Below are 24,358 nucleotides of genomic sequence, written 5' to 3' on the forward strand. Positions count from 1 at the left end.
CCTCCGCGGCGGCGCGGGCTCGGCAGGTCCTGGCAGGGACTTCCCTGGAGAAATAAGGCTGCGGCCGGCCGGCCTGAGGTCCGCGCTGGGCGGGAAGGGGCGCCGCGGAGCGCATCCACGCAGTAGCTCCGCTTTACCGCAGTGCGTGCCAGCGCGCGCCAGCGTTTCTGTTTGCGAGGCCGCTTTATCGGGAGTCCGGCCTCCTCGCCCCTGCCAGGACCGGAGGGGTGGGGAAGAGGAGCGCGGTCAGAGGTGAAAGGTTCCGGCGGCAGCGCAGCGCGAGGTGCCGCGTCGTCATGGCCAAGCACCACCCGGACCTCATCTTCTGCCGCAAGCAGGCGGGCGTGGGTGAGTCCCTGGTGTCCGGCCATAACCGCCCTCCTCTCTCTGCTGACCGGTCTGCCTCCCGCCCTTCGCCCTCGGGAGGGGGAGGCGCGCGCGTGGCGGTTACCAGCCGTTAGGCGCGCGCGTGCGGCCGTTAGGCCTGGCGTGGGGGAGGGGCGAAGCGGGCGCCGCGTCCTCGCGTTCGGCGGTGCCTCTTCCCGGACCCCTCCGACCCCCCCTTTCTCCGGGCCTTAAGTATCTGCTATGTTTTCTGGGTCCTTCCCTCCTAGGAGGAGGAATGGCTTTGTAAGGGATTGGCGTTCAGGAAATAAAGATCCAGGCATAGACCTCTCGATGTATGTGGGACACGAAGTCTCCTTGCTGTAATCTTATTCTCCTAGATGCTTTGCTATAAGAGGTGCATGTGAAGTCCACTTGTCTCTGGCCCCCTTTAAATACAGCTGGATTGCTTTAATATATGCATAATAACTACCTCTTATTCTTCAGATTAGCAGAAAAATAGATAAAGTTGCTAGTTCTATTGCAAAAATATCATTCTGATGCTCTTTAATCCTGTTATGTTGGCCAGGTTAATGCAGCCTGGAGAATGAGGCTGAGACTTCAGCCAGTACTGAAACTCCTTTCTAGTTGCAGGATAAAATTACATTCTGATTTATATCTATCTACAGATAATGGATTTTATTGTTGTCATTTGGGTCAGTTTGCCCTGCTAAATCTTACTTAAAGATACTGATATCCAGGATTAGAAGTCAAGCTCACTCTTTCAAAATTTTTTTCCTCTTTATGAGAGCAAGTTTGATGTATGTTCTCTGAGATAAAATTGTTACACTGTTCTTAGGCAATCTCTTTTTAGAATAGTCAGTGTAGCTAAAGGTCTGTCTCTATTAAAGACTCATTTTCTGGCCTGATGAATCCCTTGACTCCTCAAAGCTCAACGCAGTGATTATTTAATCTTTGGTGAAGGGAACACTTGGACTTAACAACTGTTTAGTGGTTGATATTTATGTCCTTTAATAAAAGTTAATAACACTATTGTGAGTTTCCTAGACAACTGATAAGACTTTTTCAAGATGCATTTAACTAGCTGCATGTTCTGAAGTGAACAAAATATAGGAGCATCCTTAAATCAAAGGAACACATATTTTTCTCTCTTAAGTGTGATCTAAATCTCATTATGAGCAGTAGAAAGGCCAAGACTTGTGTGTAGGATTTCCTGTGGTCAGGTATATTGGATATGTTTAAAGTCGAATGACTTGTATAGTTTTTTACTGTCAATATGAAGAGAGTCATTAAGCATTGACAGTGAAAATAGACTTTTATCTTAGCAAATGTAAGATATTTAGTGTAAATATGTCTATATTTACACTATTCTTATGTTTTACTTTTTAAACAAAACTGTTCAGTGTCTGAAATAAAATGGACTTTGCATTAGGTCTGTATTAATTTGTCTTTTACTTGTATTTCTTCCCCAAATAATTTTTTTCTTCTTCATCTTATAGCAATTGGAAGACTGTGTGAAAAATGTAAGTATAGCTTTTGCATATAGTTGCTTGAGAACATTGATGTGTGATTAGAAGATGCAGTTTGGATTTGGGGATTGGATGCTATATTTGCTTTACCACTAACTTCTGGCAGGAGCTTGGACAAACCACTCCGAGATGGGAAGAGTTACTTTTCTGTTGCAAGTATAAATCAATGAATATTTATAAAGACAAGTGCTCAAATAGATTGTTACACAAATGCATGCTATTTTAGTGTATATACTGACAGCATTTTAAATCACTGAGGCTGTAACGACTTCTTGACTGGTTCCTTGTAACCTGTTTATAATGCAAAATGATCAGCCTGATCACTTCAAAGCAGGAAGAAAAAAGACATTTTCAGAATCTGACTTCTTCAGGCTTTCATAGCAGCTCCTCTCAGAATCTAGGAGCACAAGAAATGGAGAACAAAGCCATCTGGAGTTAGAGCAGATTAAGAACCACAGAATCAAATGCAGTCTTCCACTGTAGAAGAGAGGAACGAGTTTGATCGGGCATTCTCATAGGGGCACAGTGCAAATGAAACCAGATGACTACTTTTGGGTTCAAAAATAATATGAAAATAAGAAAAGCAGGGAGGAAGTTTGTCTGAGGCAAAGGAATTCTTTTTAAGAGCAATTCAGCAGTGAAATGGTAGTACCCGTTAGCAGTAGTTGAGGGCTGTCATGATAGAGATTTAAGACCAGGTTAGATGAGCTGTTTGTGGGAGTTAGGATTAGATGGCTTGGGAACTGGTAATAGGATATGAAGCCTTTCATCTGTAGGTCAGTGTTTTGGATAAGGTCCAGGATAGCAGAGACTGTCAATGGCATCTGATGACTGGCTGTATGATATGAGTCTTAAGTTTCACTCTGTTCTTTGTGGGAAAGCCACTTTACAAAAGTTGCTCTTGATGTTTATGCCAGTTTGCCCTTTCCTTGGCCTTCTCAGAGATGAAAGATTAAAAGGACCACAAGCACAAATTCTTATCTCATCTCTCTGAGGACACTAACTCCAGACTCTTGTTGTTGGGGCACTGAAGGAGAAGATTATACTGCTGCTTCTTGTAGGGAAAGACAGCGGTCCTGTTGGTCCTGTGTTTCTAACAAGTAAAAAAAAATAAATAAAAATAAAATAAAAAAAATTACTTTTACCGTATAGCTTTTCTTTATGATGTAAGCAAGTGTTAGTTAATCACAGGAGATGTAACTCTAGCTTTCCTGTGACTGTCAGTGCAAGATTTAAATTGAAAAAAGAAAAAGGAACAAGAGTCAGCATGCAAGTACAAAGGGGCTCCTGTGCTTATAAAATTTCCTCAATTCTGTTGTATTATCTCTGAGTGTACAAGCAAGTTCTTTGACTTGGAAGCTACTCTTCTGTGGGGGGGGGGGGTAGAAAAGGACATTCTGTAACCAAAGACTGTGCTGTACTTTCAGGTGATGGCAAATGTGTGATCTGTGATTCATATGTGCGGCCCTGCACTCTTGTGCGCATATGTGATGAGTGTAACTATGGTTCGTATCAAGGACGCTGTGTGATCTGTGGAGGTCCAGGAGTATCTGATGCCTACTACTGCAAGGAATGTACCATCCAGGAAAAAGATGTAAGTTGTCATTTGGTCTCCTATTGAACTGATTATGTCTTTAATAGCTGTGCATATCCTTAAAGGGGCTTGGAGCTAGTGAGATAAATGAACTTTGGGACGTGGCACACTTGGATTCTGCTACTAATACTGCCACTGGTTTTCAGTACCTTGTACTTTCTTCTGCTGTTGGTCATTCCCTATCTTTGTAAAGCATTTCGAGATAGCCTAGCAAACAGTGCCCTAATCCTCTTTTGCCTTTTGTGCCACATGGTCTTTCAGTATTATGCACTGCATATTTGTGGCTCACTTTCCCCATGCACTGCTTGTTACCACTTTAAGTTATCTTATTCAATCTCACAGTCTCTTTTATCAAAGATATTTCAGACTCTGCAAAGGCTAATGTTTTGGTAGGAGCAGCTTGCAACTAAAAGTGTGTGATCAGCCACTGATTAAGAACATGTGTGGTACTGCAAGTCCTATCAAATCACAAATTATGTTTTCCTTTAGAGTAGGAATAAAGTTAGATCTTAGTGTCCTGTGTCCTTGCTCCATTAATTGTCTTTAATGAGTTTAAAATTTCTGGTATAATTTCACTGGGATATTATTTTTTTTATTCTCATCTGGAATGGCCTATATTGTAGACATTTTTTTCTGTCAAAACTTCTTGCTGTAATGGTCCTGTATTTCTGTAGTCAGTACTATTTACTGAAAGATAAAGACTGCCACTGTGCATCTGAAGTGAGGCAGCTGTTCTCCTCTATGTCTGTGTTTGCTAATATCCGTCACAGTGAATGCAGGATGTGAAGAACGTCACCTGCAAACAAAGTAGTAGAAAGACCTTAAGAGGAAGCAAGAACACAATGCTTAACAACAGTTGGAATATCCCCCAAATACGGATCTGATGACTGTCAGTGTCCATTAAGGACTGTTTTTCATTTTAATAGGCTCTATGACTAAGACAGTCTTCTCCTTTGCAAATATCATCTGCAGCATACCTTAATGTTAGTAGAGAACATGCTGAGAAAATGGTTCTCATTGGTTTAGAGGAATAGGTTCAGCTGACTAATTTGCTGGTTTAATTTTCTGCAGTGCCTATATCTCCTCTAGAGGCCTCCAGCTAAATTCAGGACAGGGACAGGCTCAGTCTTAATTTAGTCATAAGATCTGACAACCACGATCTATCTTAATATCTAAATGATGTATTTGAATATAAATGCTGTGATGGTGGTGCAACCCCTTACTTTAGAAATGTTATGAGAAACAGTAAATAGTTTCATTAACTTACCTTTGGAATTGAGACACTTGATAAGACATGAGATCTTTATCTCACTTTTACTGATTCGTATTGATTCCATGCAGATATTTTTCATACAGCTCTGCTGTAGCTTATGTCTGGTTCAGATATGAAATAGCAAGTTGCTCTGCAAGGCAGGATTGTTGAAAACCTAGACCTGAAGCAGCAAGGGAATGACAAGTCAGAACTGAGGTATTTTGACAACTGGATGAAGGCTGCTGTAGCTGAAGACAGTTGTTCTGTACCAGCAGACTAAAATGTTAGGGACTGTTGCAGATGTGAAATTGCAGATCTGAAGTAGCCAACTTGACAGGATTGACTTGCGGAGTTGACAAGTGCTGGCACAGCTTTAGGATGCCCAGAATGAAGAAAAATTGTGTAGGACATGTCACAATTGTGGTAGTTGGTGCTGATATAAACAAGAAAAGCAGCTGGACAGAGCTCTATCTGAAATTCTAACACTCCAAGGTTTGAGTCAGAGCAGCTGATCTTCCTGTATTCCACTATCCATTTCAGTTTGGGGAAAAAGAAAGCAAATCTCAAAGCAGATGAGGTGAAATGCTCTTGGGCACAAAGCAAAGTGCATATATTCCCTTGGTTTGCCCTGATGGAGGGAAGAAGGAGGTACTGTTTCAGCTCAAATTCTATTTGTGGGTAGAGGCCAAGATCCTGCCTTATCTAGGACAGCTGTGAGTTGCAGAAAGTAATCCTTTCTTGGGGACAGGAGCATGCTCATATGCTGTCTTCTGAGGAGGTGGAAGAATGAACAGAGCCCTGCAATAAACCTGTCAAGTTTGTCACAGATTCCCTGGGTTGTGGGAGGGAAGAGTTGGAAGAGTCCTGCTACTGAGGTTCAAAAGCAAATCATGAGATGATGGGTTGTGGCAGGCATATGGAGAAGGAGTGATTATTTTCCCCTCTCCTGTCATTTCTGCCATGCAGACCCTCCCCACCAGGTTGCTTCTGCACAGCTGCAGGTATTGGTGGGGCAGCCTGGGTGCAGTTTCCACAGTAGCTGATATCTGCCCAGAGGCTTTCTAAATCTAATCCATTTAGGCTTGCACAACACTGAAGGACATGTGTTCCTCTGCCTGCTGGGCCCCTTGTACAGCTGCCATTGCCAGCCACAACATTTCACCATCAAGTGGCCCACTGGTATACAGAGATACAGATATCTCTGATTTGTATTCAGTTGTTTGCAGCCATACCTGTTGATCCCTTCTACCCTTCTTGTGGCTATCTACCTCACCATTTGCTGGAGCTGGGGTGCAACAACTTCTCCATGTAGTGGCTGTGACGAACGGTCCTCCCCCAAGATGACCATAGCCTCTGCAATAATCAATCTAGCATGCAGGAAATCTGATTCAGTTCTGCTATCATGACTGAGAAGGGGACTGTAAACACAAGAATGGCTTGGTGACATCTAAAGCAACAAGATTCTTTTGGCTAGTGATGAGAAAGGATTTATAAGGATCAGAGGAATAACCTATGTCTAAATCCTAATTTAGAAAGGATCCAGTCCTGAGGCACTGAGCATCCTCCTCATTAAACTGCTGATGTTATACAAGCTGTTTTCCATCTTCATCTAGAGGAAGAGTACATGCTAGAGTAATGTCAACAAGGTGTCCGTCCTCTTTCCTTTCTACTCTTACTGGTAGTAGCCAGGAGAGTTGGAGGGCAGCTCACATACACAGGTGTCTAAAAGCATTAATGCCAGGGCGTGGAGAGGGAATTGGGAACCTGCTGAAACTGTGTTGTGTGTGATAACATTTTGTTTGTCTGTTTTACCTCTTCTTTTCTTCAATTCCAGCGAGATGGTTGTCCTAAGATTGTCAACCTGGGCAGTTCCAAGACAGATCTCTTCTATGAAAGGAAAAAGTATGGCTTCAAGAAGAGGTGATCCTATCTATGTGGCTGCACCTGCTGTTGGGTTGGCAAGAGGGTCTTGGAACATCTCTGGACTTTGTTATTGAAAACCCATTGATTATTTTTCTGAAACAGTGCAAATTCAGTAGTATACTTGGAGAAGTAACAGACTGAGTGGGGAGCTTGGTTAGAGCTGAGTCTCAGAAAGGGCAAATAAGGATTACTGTCTTTTAGCTTTTCAGAAGGTTTGCTAGTACCTGCTCCAGCCCATTATAAAAATCCTGGTCAGCAAGTGGAGGAAACTGTCTCAGTAAAAGCTAAGAGTCCTTTCTGGTGCAGGGAACACCCTGCATCTGTTCTTACCAGCCCCCTTCTCAGTTGGTGGAAGTCTCCCCACATACCACTACTGAAGAACAGAGTCCCATGTGTCTAACCCCCACCCCAAGATATTTTCATGCTGCCCTGTTTTGTAGGGAACCTAGCACTGCTAGTAGCTGGTGCCTTCCTAGGCACAATACAGCTGTTCTGTTTTCTTTGATTAATTAATCCAAGGCCTTGTATGTAACTGTTCCTATAGAATGCATACCAATAAAGCTTTTGCTTTTTTTATATATATAACAGAAGAATTTCTCTCTGGTTCATTCTGTTCCTAGCTTTTCTGGAGCTTTCTGGGAACACAACAGGATTAGTCCAGCTAGAACTGCACAATGGGTTATCTGGTTTCTGACAGGGTCTGCTTATGGCCATGTGACCTTGCTGCAAGGAGCTTCAGGGAATGGCTATCGCTTTTGTGTGCGTGTGATCCTACTGACTGATCATTTTGTCCTGTAGCATGAGGATCGCTGAGCTTGTAACCCTTATCCTGGCTAATACGGCTGTGGATGTTGTTTCACCATGCAAACATCCAATCCCTTTCTAAAACCTACTAAGCTATTTGACTCACTATCCTGTTCTTGTGAATAAGTTAAAGCCTTCACTGCTGTAACTGGAAACCAACTATTGTGTTCTAGGCTATTAGTTGTATGCATGCTGAAAAACAGAGCCTGCTTTTTTTTTTTTTTTTTGTCAAATACTAGTACAGGCTAAAAGCAGTCTGTTTGCTCAGCAGAGGCCTGTGAACGGGCACCTTACATGCAGAAGCATAACTGAATTCTGTGCTAGTGAGTGTGCTCTTCAGATGGTTAAATTAAAAGCCTAGCTCACCATGCCCCATGTGCTACAATAACAGGATTCCCTTTATGCAGTCTTGGCGTACAGAGCCTGTATTATCCCCCTTCCAGGATTTTAGTTGTTCCCACTGAGGCTGATATTGACTCCTCAAACTTCTCTGGCTTAAATGCCTCTTCTGCAGGCTCCTGCCATGTAGGCATTCCAGCTTTAACACTTAACAGTTTCAGGTAACAGTGAAAACAAGAAACAAGCTGACAAGATGTGATCATCCTTCCCTTCAGAGTCAGTTCCTTCTGCTGCAGCTCAGCTAGCCCAGTTATGAATGGTCCTACAGCTGTGTCAACACCTCCTCTTCCCTTGCCCCACCGCCCCCAGTTATTCTAACAGTTTTCTTCCAAGCTTTTTGTGGTCCTGAGAGTATGTGTCTTCCCCTTGCTCACCTTTGTTTCCTTACTCAGCTTATGGTTAATTTTTTACTACATGTGTGGATGCCATTTGCCAACATGTTAAGAGCAAACTGATTTTCTCTTCTAGCAAATCCATTCTCACAAAGTATTTTACCTGAAGAAGCAGCTGGCTCTTGATCCTGACTGGGAAACTTGTGTCACAGCCAGTTATCAGCTGTGTGAAATTCTGTGTTTATTTAAAAGCAGCCCATGACATGCAGATTCTTTTTTTTTTTTTTTTGTACTTACAACTTTATCACTTCACCCAGAATTTATCACTTGCTCTCAGCCAGGCTACTCACATTATCACACTGGGAATGCGGAAGGTTGGTACATATCTATCTTTCTTAGAAGTTTCTAAAATAATGAAAGTTGTTCTGTGAATTCAGAGGGTGGACAAAGGTGTGAGGAGTTCTGGGTGGGTTTTTTTTTCTTTTTTTTAATCTCTTGGAGTTGCTGCCCCTGGTGTAGGGACTCCTAGAAGATCTAATTTTAGAGCAGCCCTTGTTTCTGAACACTTAGCAGGATCAGCCAAGCAGGGGTTGCCATAGAGATGAGTTTCCCATCCCTCTCCCTTGGAGAAAAAAAGAGCTGATCATACTTATTTTCTTGGCACTAGTGGTACCCTCACTCTCTGACTGCTCAGTATATTGGTCTGCATTCTGGCAGCAATGAGAGTTAAGCTGCCATTTCTAGTTGTTCTGAGTCACTGGGCAGGTGGAGAGAGAGAGGAATTTTTTTTCCCCCCTGCTGTCCCCTCCCCCTTTGCCTTGTTTGCTCAGACAGCACTGGGGAGAATGCCAAATGCTGCTGGTGCTCAGATCAGTTCAACACCACTGCTCTTCTGCTGTCTTTAAAGCATGGATGGGACATTGCCCTAAAGCTGCTAATTCAGACACGGGTAATGGATATAGTTGGTGTAATGTTTTCTATTCAACATATCAAATCCAGCCAAGGCCCCTAGAAAAGTGTGATATTTTAAATAGAGATAAGCAAAATTAAATTCACTGAAATGGCACTGATCCAGTAGAAAGAGATTTTTCTGACAGTATTGAAGACTAAAACGAATACCAAAAAGGGCAAGCTTCCCCAGGGAAAAAATGGGACAAATGTCCTGCTACTGTCTGTCTGCCAAGCTCTGGAAGGGCCTCATCAAACAGCAGAAAGGAGTCTTAAGTAGCCGGACTCAGGGGCTCCCTGGAAGTGCTGTGAAACACTTGCATGGCAGCTGCCAGGAAGGGTGGGAGAGATGCTCTGCCTCTGTAGTGGCTGAGCCCCCATGGTGCTGGCTGCAAATCCTAATTACAAGAGCTAAAAGTGTTTTCCTGGTGTTACTTTGCTAGACAGGGTTATTGGTTGATTTTCTTTTTATCAGAAGGATGTTATGCAATAGGTATAAAAGTCCTTTTATTTCAAATCTTTACACTGAGGAAGAAATGTGAGAACTCTTGGCCTGTCAAGTAATTGGCTCTTTGTTGCCAGTACTAACAAGGCATCCCTAGGTTCTGAAATGTGGATATTCCGTTACATGCCCCTTCAGCTCAACTACCTGCCACGGCATCATAACTTACCAGCAAACTCAGCAAATAGCTCTAACACACCTCCAGTCCTTTGGATCATGTAGACCTTGCCTTGACAGAGCCCTTGGGCCTGAAGCATTACCCTTTTAAAAAAACTGAAGGTAAGTAAATATCTTGAATTTGCCTGTGAGCTTTCCCTGGGGGAGTTGCATAGATGAAATCCTGCTTCTGAAACCTTATCTTCACAGAAGCTGTTATTTTCTCATTATGGGGATCAGCTGGAGATGTTTGCCTGTTTCAGTAGCAGGAAAGAATTTTTCATTTCCTTGAGGTTGTCATGTGACTTGAATGTAAAGGGTATTCAGGCTATGGGAGTGTTAATTATGTTCAATTACAACCTGACTGAATTATAATGCCCTTCCTTGGCATGAAATAACCCAGCAGAACTAGCTCTGTCCTGGTGGCTCAGAGATTCCTGCCTTCTCCGCGTTCATGTGATTCAGGAGCTCTGCTTTGACGTAATAGCCAAATGTTTGAGAATGCAGGAGCGGATACTATGACAGAATTCCTCTGTATGCATGTGTACAAGTGCAACTAGATAATTAAAGGAACACGGTCAAGACACAAGTATTTTAAAGAGTTCTAATGTGTAACACCCTCTTGGCAACACCTTATTAAAACAACAATAGAATTTTAGAAATGTAATTGTCTTTTTTTTTTTCTTAATGATGCTAAAAATAGCCCTGTCATTTTAATTTCCTGATTTTTGGCTGGCAGCTTGATTTTTGTTTCCAGCAAAAGCAAGGGAGCATTAGAAAAAAGGTGTTCTCTTGTAACAATGTTCATTTCAAACTAGAAGTGATGAAAATAATGCCGCTCATAAATCTTCCTGTTCTCTCTCCATCCTTCCCCTCCAGGAAAATAAATATGTAAAGTCTTTTCTTACACTGGTGAAAAGATGAGCAACAAAGGCTGCCATAGCACTATGTCTAAAAAGGACAATATAAATAGATTTCTTACTGCACAGCCTTGACTGGGTTCAAAAGAAGTCTAATTCAATGGTAAAGGCAGTATCTAAGGTAGGGTGTTCCAGAGTGAGAGAGTGTAAACAAATCCCAGAAAGATCCAGAGGATCTTTGTGGGAAAAGGACAAGGAAGGAACTGTATACTTTTTGTTTGGAGGGGGGAGGTGAGGGGGAGGAGTTGCTATGGAGAATTATTTAGACAGAGAGACACAGAGCAGCTTGGGAGACATTTGTGGTCTCCCTCCCTTTTGAAAACTGGGAGGTAAGTTTGATATTTGAACATCTCTGCATATTGAGAGGATCCAATTACAAGATTAAATGAGATCTGACTCCACAGTGTGATTTGCTTGGGAATTCTTCAGAACAGGGAGTATTTTGGGGGCCCAGCCCTCAGCCAGGCAAGCTTCCCTGTTGTGACAGTGGCTACCTTGGTGCTGTGTAGCCCAACAAGGCCGCGTCCCTACATGGTCTATTTGTGTTGCCTCTGAGAAAACTGTTTGAAAGGTGGCTGGAAGAACCTGGGAGCTGCGTTGTTGGTGCCAGTTTCACATATCTGGACCTTTATCCTGCTCACATCTCTCGAGGAGCCCATACGCCATGAGAGCCTTTTGCAAGGTGTCTGTCCGTGCTTCTCCTCCCTGAGGCAACTGGCATGTCCAGCACCACGTCAGCTGGCCTGCTTACCTTGGCCTGTGTTCTCCAGCCAGCAAATACATGAGATGCAGGTGCCTTCTAGGATTTTCTTTGTTTTCCTCAGAACTAGCAATAGGTCTGGTTTAAAAGAGGGAATGTGGAGCCATGTGTTGTGGCAACTGGTGGTCTATAACCATGTGTGGCAACATCCTACGAGAGGAAAACCTAATAATCCCTGCAACATGCTTCATTGAGCATTGCTGCTTTATAGGGACTATTTTCTTCTTGCCACACCTGGATATATACCTCGTACTCTGAAGCAAGCAGGCTCATTTTAATTCGTTAACATTTGTTGCTTCTTCAACCTTTTTTATTTGCAGGGAAAAACACATTTCACAGTACCTGAATAACTTCAGCTTGCTAATGTGAAGACTCTATTCAGCAGTGTGAAGGCGAAGACCTTTGGCAAAGGATAAATACCCGTGATTCACCTGCAATGGGCAGAGCAGAAGCCAGATAAGGAACCTGGATGGCAACCAGGGCTACTGATTTCCACAGCGGTGTCCTTCCCCAGGACAGCACTCAGAGCCGAAGTTGCACCAGCTACAGCATTAGCTTACGTAATCGCTTACTTCGCGTTTATGCACGGCAAGCCCTACCTTTCCTAACTCAGATAAAACCTTAAAATAATCTGCCCCTGCCTGTGCCAGCAGAGAAGTGATGGCCAAGCCAAGGCGCCGCAGTAAGGCCTGCGGCGGCCATGGCAGCGCTGGGAACTACAATTCCCAGCAGCCTCCGCGCCGCGGCCGGGGCGTTCCTCTTGCTCACACCCCCTCCAGCTCACTGGCTGAGGCAGCGCTCCAATCCGCGGGCGCTGCCGGGCCCTGCCAGCCAATGGGGAGGCTGTTGCTAACACGCCGCAGTTATTTTTAGCACGGGCGCCGCTCGCGCACCTTGCGGGTCCCTCGCCTCCACTGCGGCCGGGCCGGCTCTACGCTGGCGGCGGCGCACAGGCGCCAGGCGGCTAAGTAGTCCGCGGGCTGCGGGCCCTGGGCCTGTGTGAGCGGGGCGGCGCGGCCCCAGCGAACAGCCTAAATAGTCTCCCTGCCTCGAGTGATGCTGGGGGTCCGGGTCAGGCAGGAGGGGTGGCCGTGGCTGTCCTGCCCTCCCCTCTAGCTCGGGCTCCAGCTTGCTGGGCCTTGATTTTTTTCCCCCCCCTCTTGTCCCCCCTCGTTTCCCCCTGAGAAACTGGGGCTCCGGATCACCGTGTGCCCCAACTGCCTGCGCTGCCCTGCACGGAGGAGTGTCCGCCGAAAGGCGTGGGGGGTCCCCATCCTTGCCGCCACTGAGGGCGTCCCAGAGAGGTTCGTGGCGCAGGGAAGCAGCTGGCATTGCCCTTTCTGCTCCTAAAGCAGAAGCGGTAACGCAGCTCCCCAGGCCTCACCTGCGAAACTGCCTGCCTCTTGCCTGTAGGATTTGGGGGTCCTAACACGCAACATTTTGAAGGCTTCTCTCCTCCCTGACCCGTTTTCTCTCGTTAATAGAGTTGACACTGGAGTGGTAGCAGCTGAACGCCTCAGAGAGCCTCCCCTCCACGCCAAGGTCTGTTTCGCAGCCAAGCTGGGGGTCTAGCGCAGCCAGGCTGCCCCTAACCTGGTTCTTGTTGGCCGTCTGTGCGTGCCTTTGCCCCTCGTCTCTTTTTGATTATCGTGCTCTGCCCTTCCCTCTCATCCTGCCCTGCCAACGGTAAGCAGCTTGGGGAAATCCTCAGGTCAGGCCAACCTGGCTATTCGATCCATTTTAAATCCCCCCCCCCCCCGCCACTTCATTCCCGCCCCGCTCCCCAGCCGTTCCTCACACCACAGTGCTAACGCCGAGCTGCAAAACCCAGCGTGGGGGACGCTCTGCGGCATCCCCCGCTGCAGCTCCTGCACTAGGACCAGCCCCAGTACGGGGGAAGGAGGAAGGGGGACGTGAAAGAAAGGAGAAATAAAGAGGGGGGGGGAAGGGAAGGAGACGGCGAGGGGCTGCGGGGTTAATGGGCGGCGAGGGGTGGCGGAAGTAGTCCCGGCCCGCCCTCCGCGGCCGCATCACGCTGGGCGGGGAGCGCGGATCCGTGCGCGGGGTTGCTAAGGGTGAAAGTTTGCCGTGAGTTGGCTCACTTGGGCCAGGGCGCGGGCGGCTCCGGGCCGGCGGGGCGAGGCGGAGCTGGGCAGGGCAAAGCAGGGCAGGCGACACCGACAGCGGCACCGGCACCTCCGGGCGCGTCCCGCAGCAACCCTCGGCCCGCGCTGCTGCTGCTGCCTCCGCCGCCGGGAGCGAAGCCCCCCGCGCGAGAGCTGGGGATACCGAGAGGGAGGGACGGAGCGGGGCAGAGACGCGCACGCAGCCGCCCCCGGGACAGAGCTGCGAGGAGCTGCCGGCCCTGGAGCCGAGGGAGAGGTGAGTGGGGCCGGGGGGGGGGGCTGCGGGCCCGCACCCGCTTTTGTGAGCGCGGCATTGGGAGGGTGCTGCGTGGGGGTGGGCGCTGCTGCCCCCCCTCCTTCCAGCCTCGCCTGTGGGGGGTATTTTTCTTTCTTTGAAGCGTTTCTATAGCTGGCGGCCCCGGGCGGGGGGGGGGATTAATGGGCTTTCAAGGGAGGGTGAAAGTCATTGAGTCCGTGACGCTTCTCCGTGCCCGAGTTCACCATTTTGTTCGGTATTTCTCCTTTTCTGTGTTGTTTGTTTGTTTGTTTGTTTTTAATCTCCCACTTCCCCCTCCCTCCCTTTTTGCTGCCCCCTCAATCCGGTGAGGGGAGCCAGGTTTCGCAGGGGGATGCGGATCAGCCCCGTAAGACAGGGAGAGCGAGGCCTGGTGGGGGGCGGTGACAGGTTGCCGCGGCCCGGGCTGGCGGCGCCCCCCCCCCCGGGGGGTGCCCCCCTCTCCCCGCTCCATCGAGGCCCGAAACCCCTCGGCAACAAAAGGCGCCGCGGCGTTGTGCGAGGGTCCCGGGAGGAGAAATGGCCTCCCCGCCCTGCTCCCCCCCCTCCAAGCTCTGGGGCGGGAGCGGGGGGGCGCCACAACCGCCGCGGCCCGCCCCGGCGGGCGGGGGGGGGGAAGGCACCGGCTCCGCGGCGGAAGGTCAGGCCGAGGTTGCCGCCGTGGGGTGGCTGGAAGAAGGGAGGGGGCGCTTGGTGCCTGCCTGCATCCCCCTCCCAAAATCCTGTCCCCCTCGGATCCTCCTCCCGGCCTTGGGGGTGCGGGGGGAGCAGGAGGGGGGCGGCCTTGGTGCCCCCGCGGGTTGGGGAGGGGGTCAGGGGCTCGCCCTTGAGGGGCGAGAAGGGGGCTTTGTGCGCGGACCATGGAGGGCCTCGTCCGGGGACGTTGGTTGTGACCCAGCCGGCCCGATTCCCGCGGCCCCCGGCAGGGGGACGGGTATAAGTAAGGGAGAGCAGGGGCTGTGCTTGGGGGGGGGACGGGGGGGGGGGGGGGGACGGGACTATTTTGGACCTGGCGCCTTGTCGCCCTCGGGGGCGCTGCCCGCTTTGGGGAGCGTGTGTGTGTGTGCGCGTCCCGCCCCGGGTGCGGGCTGCAGGCTCGGCGGAGAGGGAGGAAGGGACCTGCCTCTCCCTCCCCTCCCGTCCCCTAAAAAGAGGGTGGGGAAGGGAGACGACTCGCCCGCGCACGTAGGAAGGGGAAGGGGGAGAGGCGGCCCGGCGATCCCAGATGACGGGCGGCGGGGTGTGCGCCTCGCGTTGGGCGAGAGCCGGGGAGGGGAGCGGAGCGGAGCGCCGCCAGAGCGCATGCGCCGTGGAAAATTTTGTGCCCTGCCCGGCCGAGCAAGCGCCGGGGCGGGCGGGCGGTGCGGGCGCGGGGCACGCTGGGAGGTGTAGTTCGAAGGCGAAGTAGGTCACGGGGCTCGGCGCGGCAGGGGAGCGGGGCGGGGGAGGCGAGCGCGGACTACAACTCCCAGAGTGCCGCGCGGCGGGAGGCGTGCCGGGCACGGGAGCGCCGCTGCCTGGGTCACCAGAAATGGCTCCTCTCCTCAGGAGGTGGGCGGCTGCGGGGGGAGGGGGGGCGCGGCACGGCCCCCTACGTGCTGCCCGCTTTCCTCCTCCCCGCGGCGTGGGGTGGGAGGGAGGCGCCCTGGTTCGAGCTGCGAGGGGAGAACCTGGCTCAGTGCCTCGGAGAAGGCCGTGCCGGTCTTCCAGAGGGGTTGTGGGGTGCAGGGCCGCTTGCCCCCAGTGGGGGTGGAGGAGCCGTAATTAATCCGATTAGCGTCTTCCCTGCCTATGGGATGAGCAGGGAAGCCTGGAAAGAAGCCCTTGTTTAGGTAGGGTGTGTCCTGCGGTTGAACATGGGAGATTTTGGCTGCATACTTCTAAAGTCACTTTAAATGTCACTGTGCACCATTAACCATGGTGACACGATAGTGAGGAAAATTTTCTCTTAAAAGTTTGAAGGCTTGCTCACAAGGTCACTTCTTGTGCTTACATAGTGAAGTGAAGAGGGCGTTCTATTGTTTGCTCTTGAATGATGTAAATCATTATTTGGCCCATTTCCTTTAAAAGAGAGAAATCAGAGGTGGCTTATAAATTTCTTCAATAGACCGTGTCTGTAGAGGGACATTGCTCTTGTTGATACTGTGCCCACCACAGAGTAAGCTTTTACTTGGGGAGTAAAGACAGTGTTGGTTGACAGTGAAGAGATTCTCTCTTCTGGCAAACTTGTCAGAATACATGTTAGAGTTGATGCTTAGTAGCCCATTGTCTTGGAAGCTATGTTCCTTCAAATATTCCTTAATTACTATTTTGGTGCAGTAGAAAGGGATTAAGAGGTCCTACTGGAGTCCATATTAATGATCTGAGGTGATGTTTCTGACTTCCTGCAAGTATCAGCTATATGTGGCTGCCTTGACAGCTACTGATATTACTAGTCTAATGAATTCATCTTTTTTCATAGTTAGGGTTGAGTGTTCTGCTTTTAGAAAGGGAGAGCCCTTTTTTTAATGAAAGAAAAAAAGGGGAGACCCAAGATGTATTACTGTATCTGCTCTCTGCTGCCTTCAGCAGAAGGTGCTGCTCTGTTTGTTAGGATGTGAGATTGCCAAGGGCTACTGAGGCATCTGTGTTGCATATAGGGCGGTAGCAAATCACAGAATCATAGAATGGTAAGGTTGGAAGGGACCTCTGGAGATCATCTAGTCCAGCACTCAGTGTAGCCCATATAGGGATTGAACCCACGACCTTGGCATTAGCAGCACCACACTCTGACCAAAATTTTGATCTTCTGATCTGTTTCAGGGCTGTAATTTCTGATCTCTTGATGTTTTGGGTCTGGTTTAGAATTTATCACATGACATTAAAAGATATTACAAACTGATTATTGTTTTCCTGCGCAATTTGCCAAGATCCCAAGCTGTCCTCTTTGTCAGATGTCTCAAAGTCAAAGGAGCAAGAGAGTTTCATGTAATCTCTTCTGGAGGTAGTATGGGCTGTTTAAGTTCTTGTTAACATTAATATATGCTGTTCCAGGGGTTTGGTTGGTGCCATTTCCTCTGGAAAAGGCTTTGTCTCAGGATCGAGACTCCTGCTGGCTGAAAATGGCTCTCCTTGCTCTCTGAAAAACTCTGATTATTCATTTCTTCTTTGGTGTTAATCTGTTCTTATTTGAACTTTATCAGGTCTCCATGACCTAACAAAACTTGTTGTAGTTCAATAATTCCTTAAATGAGATTTTAAAAGGCAAGACTTCATTTATTCTTTTCCGTCTTCTTAATAGTGTGTTTTTCTTGTTACCAAGTTAAACCTGAAGGGGATTCTTTCCAGAGCTGACCTTTTTGTCAGCTGACTTGAGGTGTGGGATCTGCTTTTAGTTAATATAATTTTTGAACTATGATTAGCATGTTAAAAAAAAAAGAAAGAAAAGAAAAACCTGTATGCTCTCCTCTTTTTTGGGGTACTGAAGCCTCAAAATACTCTAGGGTGGATGTTTTTTGTTTTGTTTTAGTCTGTTTATTCCTTTTTCTCCACTAAACTAGATTAAGCAAACAAGCCTGGTCAGTTTTTCTTCTTCCTTCTGACCTGGGCCAACATGGATACTTGGTGGTGTTGCTGTGATTTCTGTTTTTTCAGGAGAAGGCTGACATCTTATGTTTGTATGTCATCCCCACCCCCAAATAATTGGCACACGATATAAACATCGGCCTGACTGCTCCATGAGAGCATCCCTGAAGCCCATTTTAGGAAGACAGCTGAACACAGCGTGTTTGCTCAAGCAAGATGAGGGCAATTTAAGAGTGAACAGCCTCTGACTAAGCTGACAATTAAAAACTGGATATTCTGCTTCCCCCTGGAGAGGTGTGTAGGCTAATGGAAGTGTTTCCTCTTAAAATATCTGTGGGATTCCTTTTCTTTGGATGGGTGACAGAGCACAGTGCTGACCTACCTGGGGGAGGTTGTATCCAAACATTGTTTGCAAATCTTTGTATAATGGGAGAGTTGAGTGTTGTGGTTTCGTGATATGCTTTTGTGGCTTCTCTTAATTTCAGAGACTTCCTCATGAGGGAGGGAGGGAGGGAAGGAGGATTACTTCATTTTTTGGCAAACAGTTTAAGTTTTTATTAGGTAGGTACCTGATCCTGGCAGAGCTCCTTTTCCCTCTGTTCAGGGATAAGTGATAGGAACTGTACTGGACAGGTTATTGGCACGTATTTTGTGACCCTGAGCACCGCCACGCACCCCACTCCCCTTGAGTGAACTGAATTAAAATGGATGTGCTTTATAAGATATGTGCCTGCCAGTCGAGGGGGTAGTAAACACGGTATAGCAGCTGGTGCCGCAGCTCCCTCCGTTGTTCCTTCTTGTCCTTCCTGTGCTTGTGCCAGCAGGACACAGTTCTCCACAGGACCACTCAGCCTCTCAGTGGGGAGGCTGGCCCTGCTGTCCTGAGCACAAACGAGCCTCTGCGCAGGCTCCTGAGCGAGTCACGGGGCTTTCCAGGTGGCGCAGTTATGTTCTAGAGGCTGGTGCAGGTGAACCGCACCAGAAGCAGCTGAGTGCTGAAGCGTAGAGAGACATTAGATAGACTGAAATAGCTCTGCCAGGGCCAGCAGTTGGCCTCCTTCATTTCAGCACTGGTACTTGGCAGCAAGGTAGGTATAACACACATGCCTATGTGCAGATAGTAGCTACGCCCCTGTTCTTTCTGGACAGGACAGGGAGACTCTTCCCCACTAGCACTTTGTGTCTTGAGGGCCAGTAGATTTGTGGTGACTTTTCTAGTCAGCATCACTACTTGGTAGTGTTTGTACAAATGTTTCCTCTGCTTTCGTTTATGAAAAAGTTAGCTGTTCACTCCAGTAGGCTAAGAATTGTTGCCTTTTTTTTTTTGTCTTTATCTGTATTTTTTCCTCTCTTTTCCTAGGTCTGCTTGGAACCAAATCCTGTCTATGTGTTTGTCACTCTGTCTCTTTTAATACACTGCCCTGACTTGCTTGCTGTGAAGGGAGTATGCATCTGGAGATCAAAGTTGCTCTTAACTTCATCATCTCATACCTGTACAACAAGCTTCCTCGGAGGCGGGCAGACCTGTTTGGTGAGGAGCTAGAGCGCCTGCTGAAGAAGAAATATGAGGGTCACTGGTACCCAGAGAAGCCTCTGAAAGGATCTGGCTATCGCTGTGTCCATATAGGGGAGACCGTGGATCCGGTGGTGGAGCTGGCGGCCAAGCGGAGTGGGCTGGCCGTGGAAGATGTGCGTGCCAATGTGCCAGAAGAGCTGAGTGTCTGGATTGATCCTTTTGAGGTTTCCTACCAGATTGGCGAGAAGGGCTCTGTTAAAGTCTTGTACCTGGATGACAGTGAGGGCTGCAGCGCAGCAGAGCTGGACAAAGAAATCAAGAGCAGCTTCAACCCTGATGCCCAGGTATTCGTCCCCATTGGCAGCCAGGACAACTCACTGTCCAACTCTCCGTCCCCCTCCTTTGGCCAGTCACCTAGCCCCACCTTCATCCCTCGCTCTGCCCAGCCCATCACTTTCACTACTGCCACGTTTGCTGCCACAAAGTTTGGCTCTACCAAGATGAAGAAGGGTGGAGGAGCTGGAGGAGGGGGTGGCGGAGCAGGGGCTGCACAGCAGCCGAGGATGGTCAGGTCTCCCACTAACAACCTGCTGAAGCACAAGGGCCTCTCCCTGTCTATGCACTCTCTGAACTTCATCGGGAGCGCTGGGAGCCAAGCGCCACAGTCGCAGCTCTCCCCCAATGCCAAGGAGTTCGTTTACAGTGGTGGGTCACCAGGAGCCAGTAGCCTGTTCTTCGATGGTGTTGCCAGTGAGAGCCAGGCCAGCAACATCCCACCGGCATCGCAGTTCAACACCGGCAGCGGGGGTACCTTTGATATGGCTCAGGTCTTCGGTGGCAACACCAACAGCCTCTTTTTGGAGAAGTCTCCCTTCGTGGAAGGACTCAGCTACAACCTGAATGCCATGCAGTATCCCAACCAGTCGTTCCAGCCTGTCGTCCTGGCCAACTGAACACAAGGAAGGAGAGTATTTGGGGTGGGGAGGGTGGGAGGGGGAAACAAGAACTAAAAAAAAAAAAGAGGGAGAGAAAAGAAAAATAGAAATATACAGAAAATATTCAAATCTTATAAATATAGCTTCTTGGAAAAAGAGAGAGCCCAGTGTTGTTGCGCTGTGCTGGCAACGCTCCTGAAGCACTGACTTGTTTTTTAACTCAGTCCCTGTGCTTTTTTCCTACTCACTTTTTTACTCCTTTAATGAGTCTTGGGTTTTTTGGTTTGCGTTCACCTTTCCCCTGCCCCAGCCCAGGAGTGGTGCAAACATAGGTCACGATGCTCCTGCCTAACTGCACTCTTCCCAGCACTGGACAGTTGATCCTTCTACCTGGGTGTAGAGATGGCTTTGTTCTGGGCTGTGTCCCCAGACACCTACTGCCTTGCTGGAGGCTGGGGGAGGAAAAGGGACAGGATGAGTCAGTGTTGGCGGAGGTGCATGCTCTTCTTGAGTGCTAGCCAGAAATGGGTGAGTGGGCTTGCTTTTCTGTTACGGCTCTGCGTTCTGAGTGTAGACCGAGAGCATCTACCCTGCCCACTGGCTGAGACTGCTGTGCTGTTGCTTGAAGCTCCACAGACCGGGCTGGCATCAGCTGTTCTGTTTGTATGCTGAAAAGCACTAACTCTTTTTTTACCGTCTCCCAGCAAATAGCAGGGAGGCCAGAGCATTACTGTGAAATGGCTTCTTCCTGCTCCCCTCCTCATCTGCACTTCCAGCCATGGAGGGAAGCTGCAGAAGAGCAGCACTTTGGACTACGTGACTCTGGTTATAATCCCCTTCTGCATGTGAGCAAAAAGAGGCCTTTTCGTGGCTTCTTTGGGCCAGGTGGTTGGTTCAGATGACAACCCTGTGGTGTAAAAACACTACGCGCGTGTCGCTGCTGTGTGTGGGAGGTGGTGCTGAGCCAGGCAGCTGCACTTGGATCCTGCCCCCACTTTGTGTACTTCCTCCGCACCAGCAAGGGCAGCATCCACTGATGGTCATTTGGGGCAATCTTCTGAGTTGGCGTTCTCATTCCCTGCTGTGGATTACCTTTTTAATCTTTGAGAGGGAATTCCTTTCTTTTTAGTTAGAGAGGCAGCACTGCTTTTGGGGAGGAGAAAGGGCTATGTTGTTGAAGCTGTTCTCTTGAATGATAGCCTAAGGGTTTGTGCTTTCAGTTAGGAATAAATCTGACTAAATCCCCTCTTCTGCCCTTCTGGAGGAGTGGGAGGAGGTGGCTGATCTGGTGCAGAAGGGAAGCGCCTAGTGTAAATTCGTCATTCCAACCAGATCATGTCGGTGCAGATGGTGGCAGGCTTACTGCAGGGCAGGGACGGACGCTCTGAAGCTGAGCGGGTGTCCGCATGTGTGAACCTACAGCGGGAGAGCCAGAATCTGGGAATGCCCCTGCAGCTTTTTCTGAGGCTGATGTGCTGCAGCAGGCTAGTAATGGCTTTTCAGCTAGGTCACTTCTGTGCCCGGAGCCCACCTGCAGGAGGAAGTGTGGAGGGCCTCTTTCTGCCCAGGCTGGGCTGGTGGCTCCCTCGATGGGAAGGAGTCTTCCTTGGAGGCTGTTGTGAGAGTATGGAAGAGTGCAAAGAGGAGTGAGACAGAGATGAGGCTCCAAGAAGTTCTTTGTTTTGTGTTTTTTAAATCTTTCTGCTGCCTCCCAAGTGTGGGGCTTTGGTTTTCTTCTAAGCATGTCTCTGGAGCACCTTCAGAAACCTGCTTCTGCTTATCTGTTGAAAGCTAGTAAGCTCTTTCCAGGCATCCCTCCTTCAGGGGAGGGGAACTCATGCTTTCCCCTCTCTCTTCCCTGAAGCTGAGATAGAGGCGCTCCGACCCTCTTGTACTTGTGTTGCCAATGAGCCTTCGCAGGGGAAAGGAGATGTCCCGGGGAGACTGCCGCTACCCATATCTCATTAAGGAGAATTTCCAGTGTGCCCCTTTTCCTCGCTGGGCGACTGGAAGAGGCCTGGTCCCAACCTTGTGCCCAGCATCGGTTCCCGAGCAGGCTGCTTGCTGCTGTCAAGCCATGACCAACACAGCAGGTGGGTGAGGAGAGCGGAGCCCGGGGAGCTTCCCTCAAACTGGCGTCTGCAGCCTCAAACCCTGCAGGTTTCCAAGCTAGGACGAGTTGCCCAGGAGTAGTTGAACTGATTCCCCCCCCCCCGCCTTTAACCCCGTTACCGATGTTACCACTGCCACCCAATCCTTCCTCCGCAGGAGTTTGCTGCTGATGGCCAGCCAGCGTGCCGCGCTGGACCGAGGAGCGCTCGGCCTGCGGTCGCGGGGTCCCAGCTGGCATCCTGGCTCAGGCGCCTCCATTCCTTCCACCGCTCCCACATCTCCTGGCAAAGCCTTCTGTGAACCGCTGCAGTGGGACAGTGTTGCCCTCCTCAGGGGTAGGAAGGGGGGGGGGAGGTGGGATGCCCCCAGCCACCTGCTTATGTGTGTGAAGCTTTGATGCCGCTTTGCCCTGCCACACGTATTATACCTGCTTTAAAAATAGTGTGCGTGGAAGGAGGAAAAGGGGAGGGACCAACCTCTTTGTATCTTAAAGGAAAAAAGCGTGCTTCAGAAACGTTCCTCCAGCGTCAGGCAGCAATGGAAACTAACGGCCTTTTGGGGTCTTTTCTAGTCTTGGATGTAGACGTTCAGCTTCAATTTTATTTTTTAAAACCTGCACTAATTTACCTGGTTTCTTAGGAAGAGAAGAGAGATTTTTTTTTTAACTTTTATTTTTTATGGGTTTGTGTTCTTTTTGTTGATGTCCGTTTGTATTGAATAATTTGCTACATTTGTAAAATGTAAGAGGTATATATAATATATGTATATTTCTAACGTAAAAAAATTGTAATTTTTTTCTTTTCAAGATTTTTTCTTAAAAAGAGGAGAGAAAAATATTTTTTCAGGAAAAAAACTTTAAAAAAAAGAAGCAGTGAAGATTCCTTTCTCCCCACTCAGCCTCCCTCCTTTCCCTCCCAGCCCTCTCTGAGGAGTGAATTGACAGTCGTCTTGTGGAGAGAATGAGTGAAAGAGGACAGAAGTCTGTATGTCTCTGAGTGGAGGGTTTCTGTGTGTGCTCTGCTTGGGTTTCTTTCCAAGAAGGGGGCTACTGAGAGGGGGAACCAGGAGGTTGCTGTCTTTTTTTCTTTCTTTTTTTTTTTTTTTCTTTAGCGAAGGAGGAATACAATCAGAGTTTTGTATTCAGAATGTTGTGCAATATTTTGGAACGGGACATTGGTGTGTCTAGAGATTTAGTTAAAAACAAAAACAAAAAAGGTTGATCAAATCTGTACAGTTTCTATTGTTCCAGATTTTTTTAAGTTTGTATTAAAAGCATGATACAATAATTGGTTGTTGTGTATTGTGTGCTCGGTGGGGAGAGAACACCTCTGTTGGGCCTCTCCCCGAGAGTAGGCAGTGGTGCTGGTGAAGCGGGAGCGGGCTTCCTTCCCTCCTGCCTTCGGGGGAGCCGCTGCTTGGTGCCTTCCTCTTCCGTGTGAAACCACCGGTCTGTAGCGTGTTCGCGCTCGGCGGCGGTTTCCCTGTGCTCGGGGCAGCCCAGGGGTGCCGGGGCGCTGAGCAACACGGCGGCGGTGTCTTTCTGACCTCTCCCGCCGCCAAGAATAGCAGTGGCGTAGGAAGAAGGCGGTCTGCCTTGCCTTCCAGGGGCAAAGCCGTGATTCAGCTCCCTGGAGCGAGGCAGGGAGCTGGCTTTCCTTCCCGGGAGGAGAGGCAACGTGATACTTTGCCTTCAGCTCTTGGTGCTTCAGGGACCTTCAGCAGAGCAACACCAGAGCTCCTAAAATAGCAGCCTACCTGCAGCATCTCGTCCCAAATAAAATAGTTTGCCTGCAGCTGCTGCCTGGTTCCCTTTTGACCAGGCCTGGCTAGCTGTAGTCAAAGCCTTCTCGAGCAGTGGTTGCTATGGAGGAGGTGCTGCTTATGTCTTATTTTCCCTTTTCCTCCTCCCCCCCCCTCCCCCGGCCAGGCTCCAGGAGCTGAAACCCAACTTGGGTTTATCCTTGGGCTATTTTGGGTGCCTTCAGAGTAAAGGAAGCCTCTGGAGCAGCATGTGCTGGCTGTGTCCTCCCTGCTTTTTCATCCTAGATGGCTTCTCGTAGCAGGGTGGCCTTGAGCACGGATATGAGAACACATGAAGGGTGATGATGGTCTAGCATTTTGTCTTGCTTTTATCCCTCATTGCTCGAGTTTAATAATTTTTTCAAGGGGTGCTGCCTCTTTCTATTGAAAAGGGGTGAAAACAGTTCTGTGCTGAGAAAGATGCTTACAAGCTTCTTAGCACAGGACACATCTTTCCTTCCCTCTGCTTCTCAAGTGCCACAGCTACCCCAAGCCGTAACAGCCTAGCCGTGTTCCTGCCTGCCTTCTGCTCCAGGAGTGGGTTGA

At 48.8% G+C, this 24,358-nt stretch overlaps 2 protein-coding genes and 1 long non-coding RNA gene across 4 annotated transcripts; all 3 read left to right on the top strand.

Annotated features, from left to right (window-relative positions):
- Positions 1 to 42: 42 nt before the first annotated feature.
- PHF5A (PHD finger protein 5A) lies at positions 43 to 7,236 on the top strand. The gene is made up of 4 exons (XM_062587237.1): positions 43 to 348; positions 1,845 to 1,868; positions 3,302 to 3,468; positions 6,555 to 7,236. The coding sequence occupies exons 1-4, from the start codon at positions 297 to 299 to the stop codon at positions 6,642 to 6,644; spliced, it is 333 nt and encodes a 110-aa protein (XP_062443221.1). The 5' UTR covers positions 43 to 296; the 3' UTR covers positions 6,645 to 7,236.
- A 6,295-nt stretch (positions 7,237 to 13,531) lies between these two features.
- TOB2 (transducer of ERBB2, 2) lies at positions 13,532 to 19,943 on the top strand. Of its 2 annotated transcripts, none has more exons than XM_062587251.1 (2): positions 13,532 to 13,846; positions 18,810 to 19,943. In XM_062587251.1, exon 2 carries the CDS (start codon positions 18,896 to 18,898, stop codon positions 19,916 to 19,918), a length of 1,023 nt encoding a protein of 340 aa, XP_062443235.1. In that variant the 5' UTR covers positions 13,532 to 13,846; positions 18,810 to 18,895; the 3' UTR covers positions 19,919 to 19,943. The 2 variants fall into 2 exon arrangements, with proteins under 2 accessions (XP_062443235.1, XP_062443245.1); XM_062587261.1 differs by lacking the exon at positions 13,532 to 13,846 and adding an exon at positions 15,555 to 17,743.
- Positions 19,944 to 19,964: 21 nt separating this feature from the next.
- On the top strand, positions 19,965 to 23,298 carry LOC134146756 (uncharacterized). Its single transcript, XR_009959879.1, has 2 exons — positions 19,965 to 21,993; positions 22,169 to 23,298. It is a non-coding gene; the product is annotated as an uncharacterized LOC134146756 (long non-coding RNA).
- Positions 23,299 to 24,358: the final 1,060 nt, after the last annotated feature.

The sequence above is a fragment of the Rhea pennata genome, chromosome 1, assembly GCF_028389875.1.
Source record: "Rhea pennata isolate bPtePen1 chromosome 1, bPtePen1.pri, whole genome shotgun sequence".
Taxonomy (NCBI): Eukaryota; Metazoa; Chordata; class Aves; order Rheiformes; family Rheidae; genus Rhea; species Rhea pennata.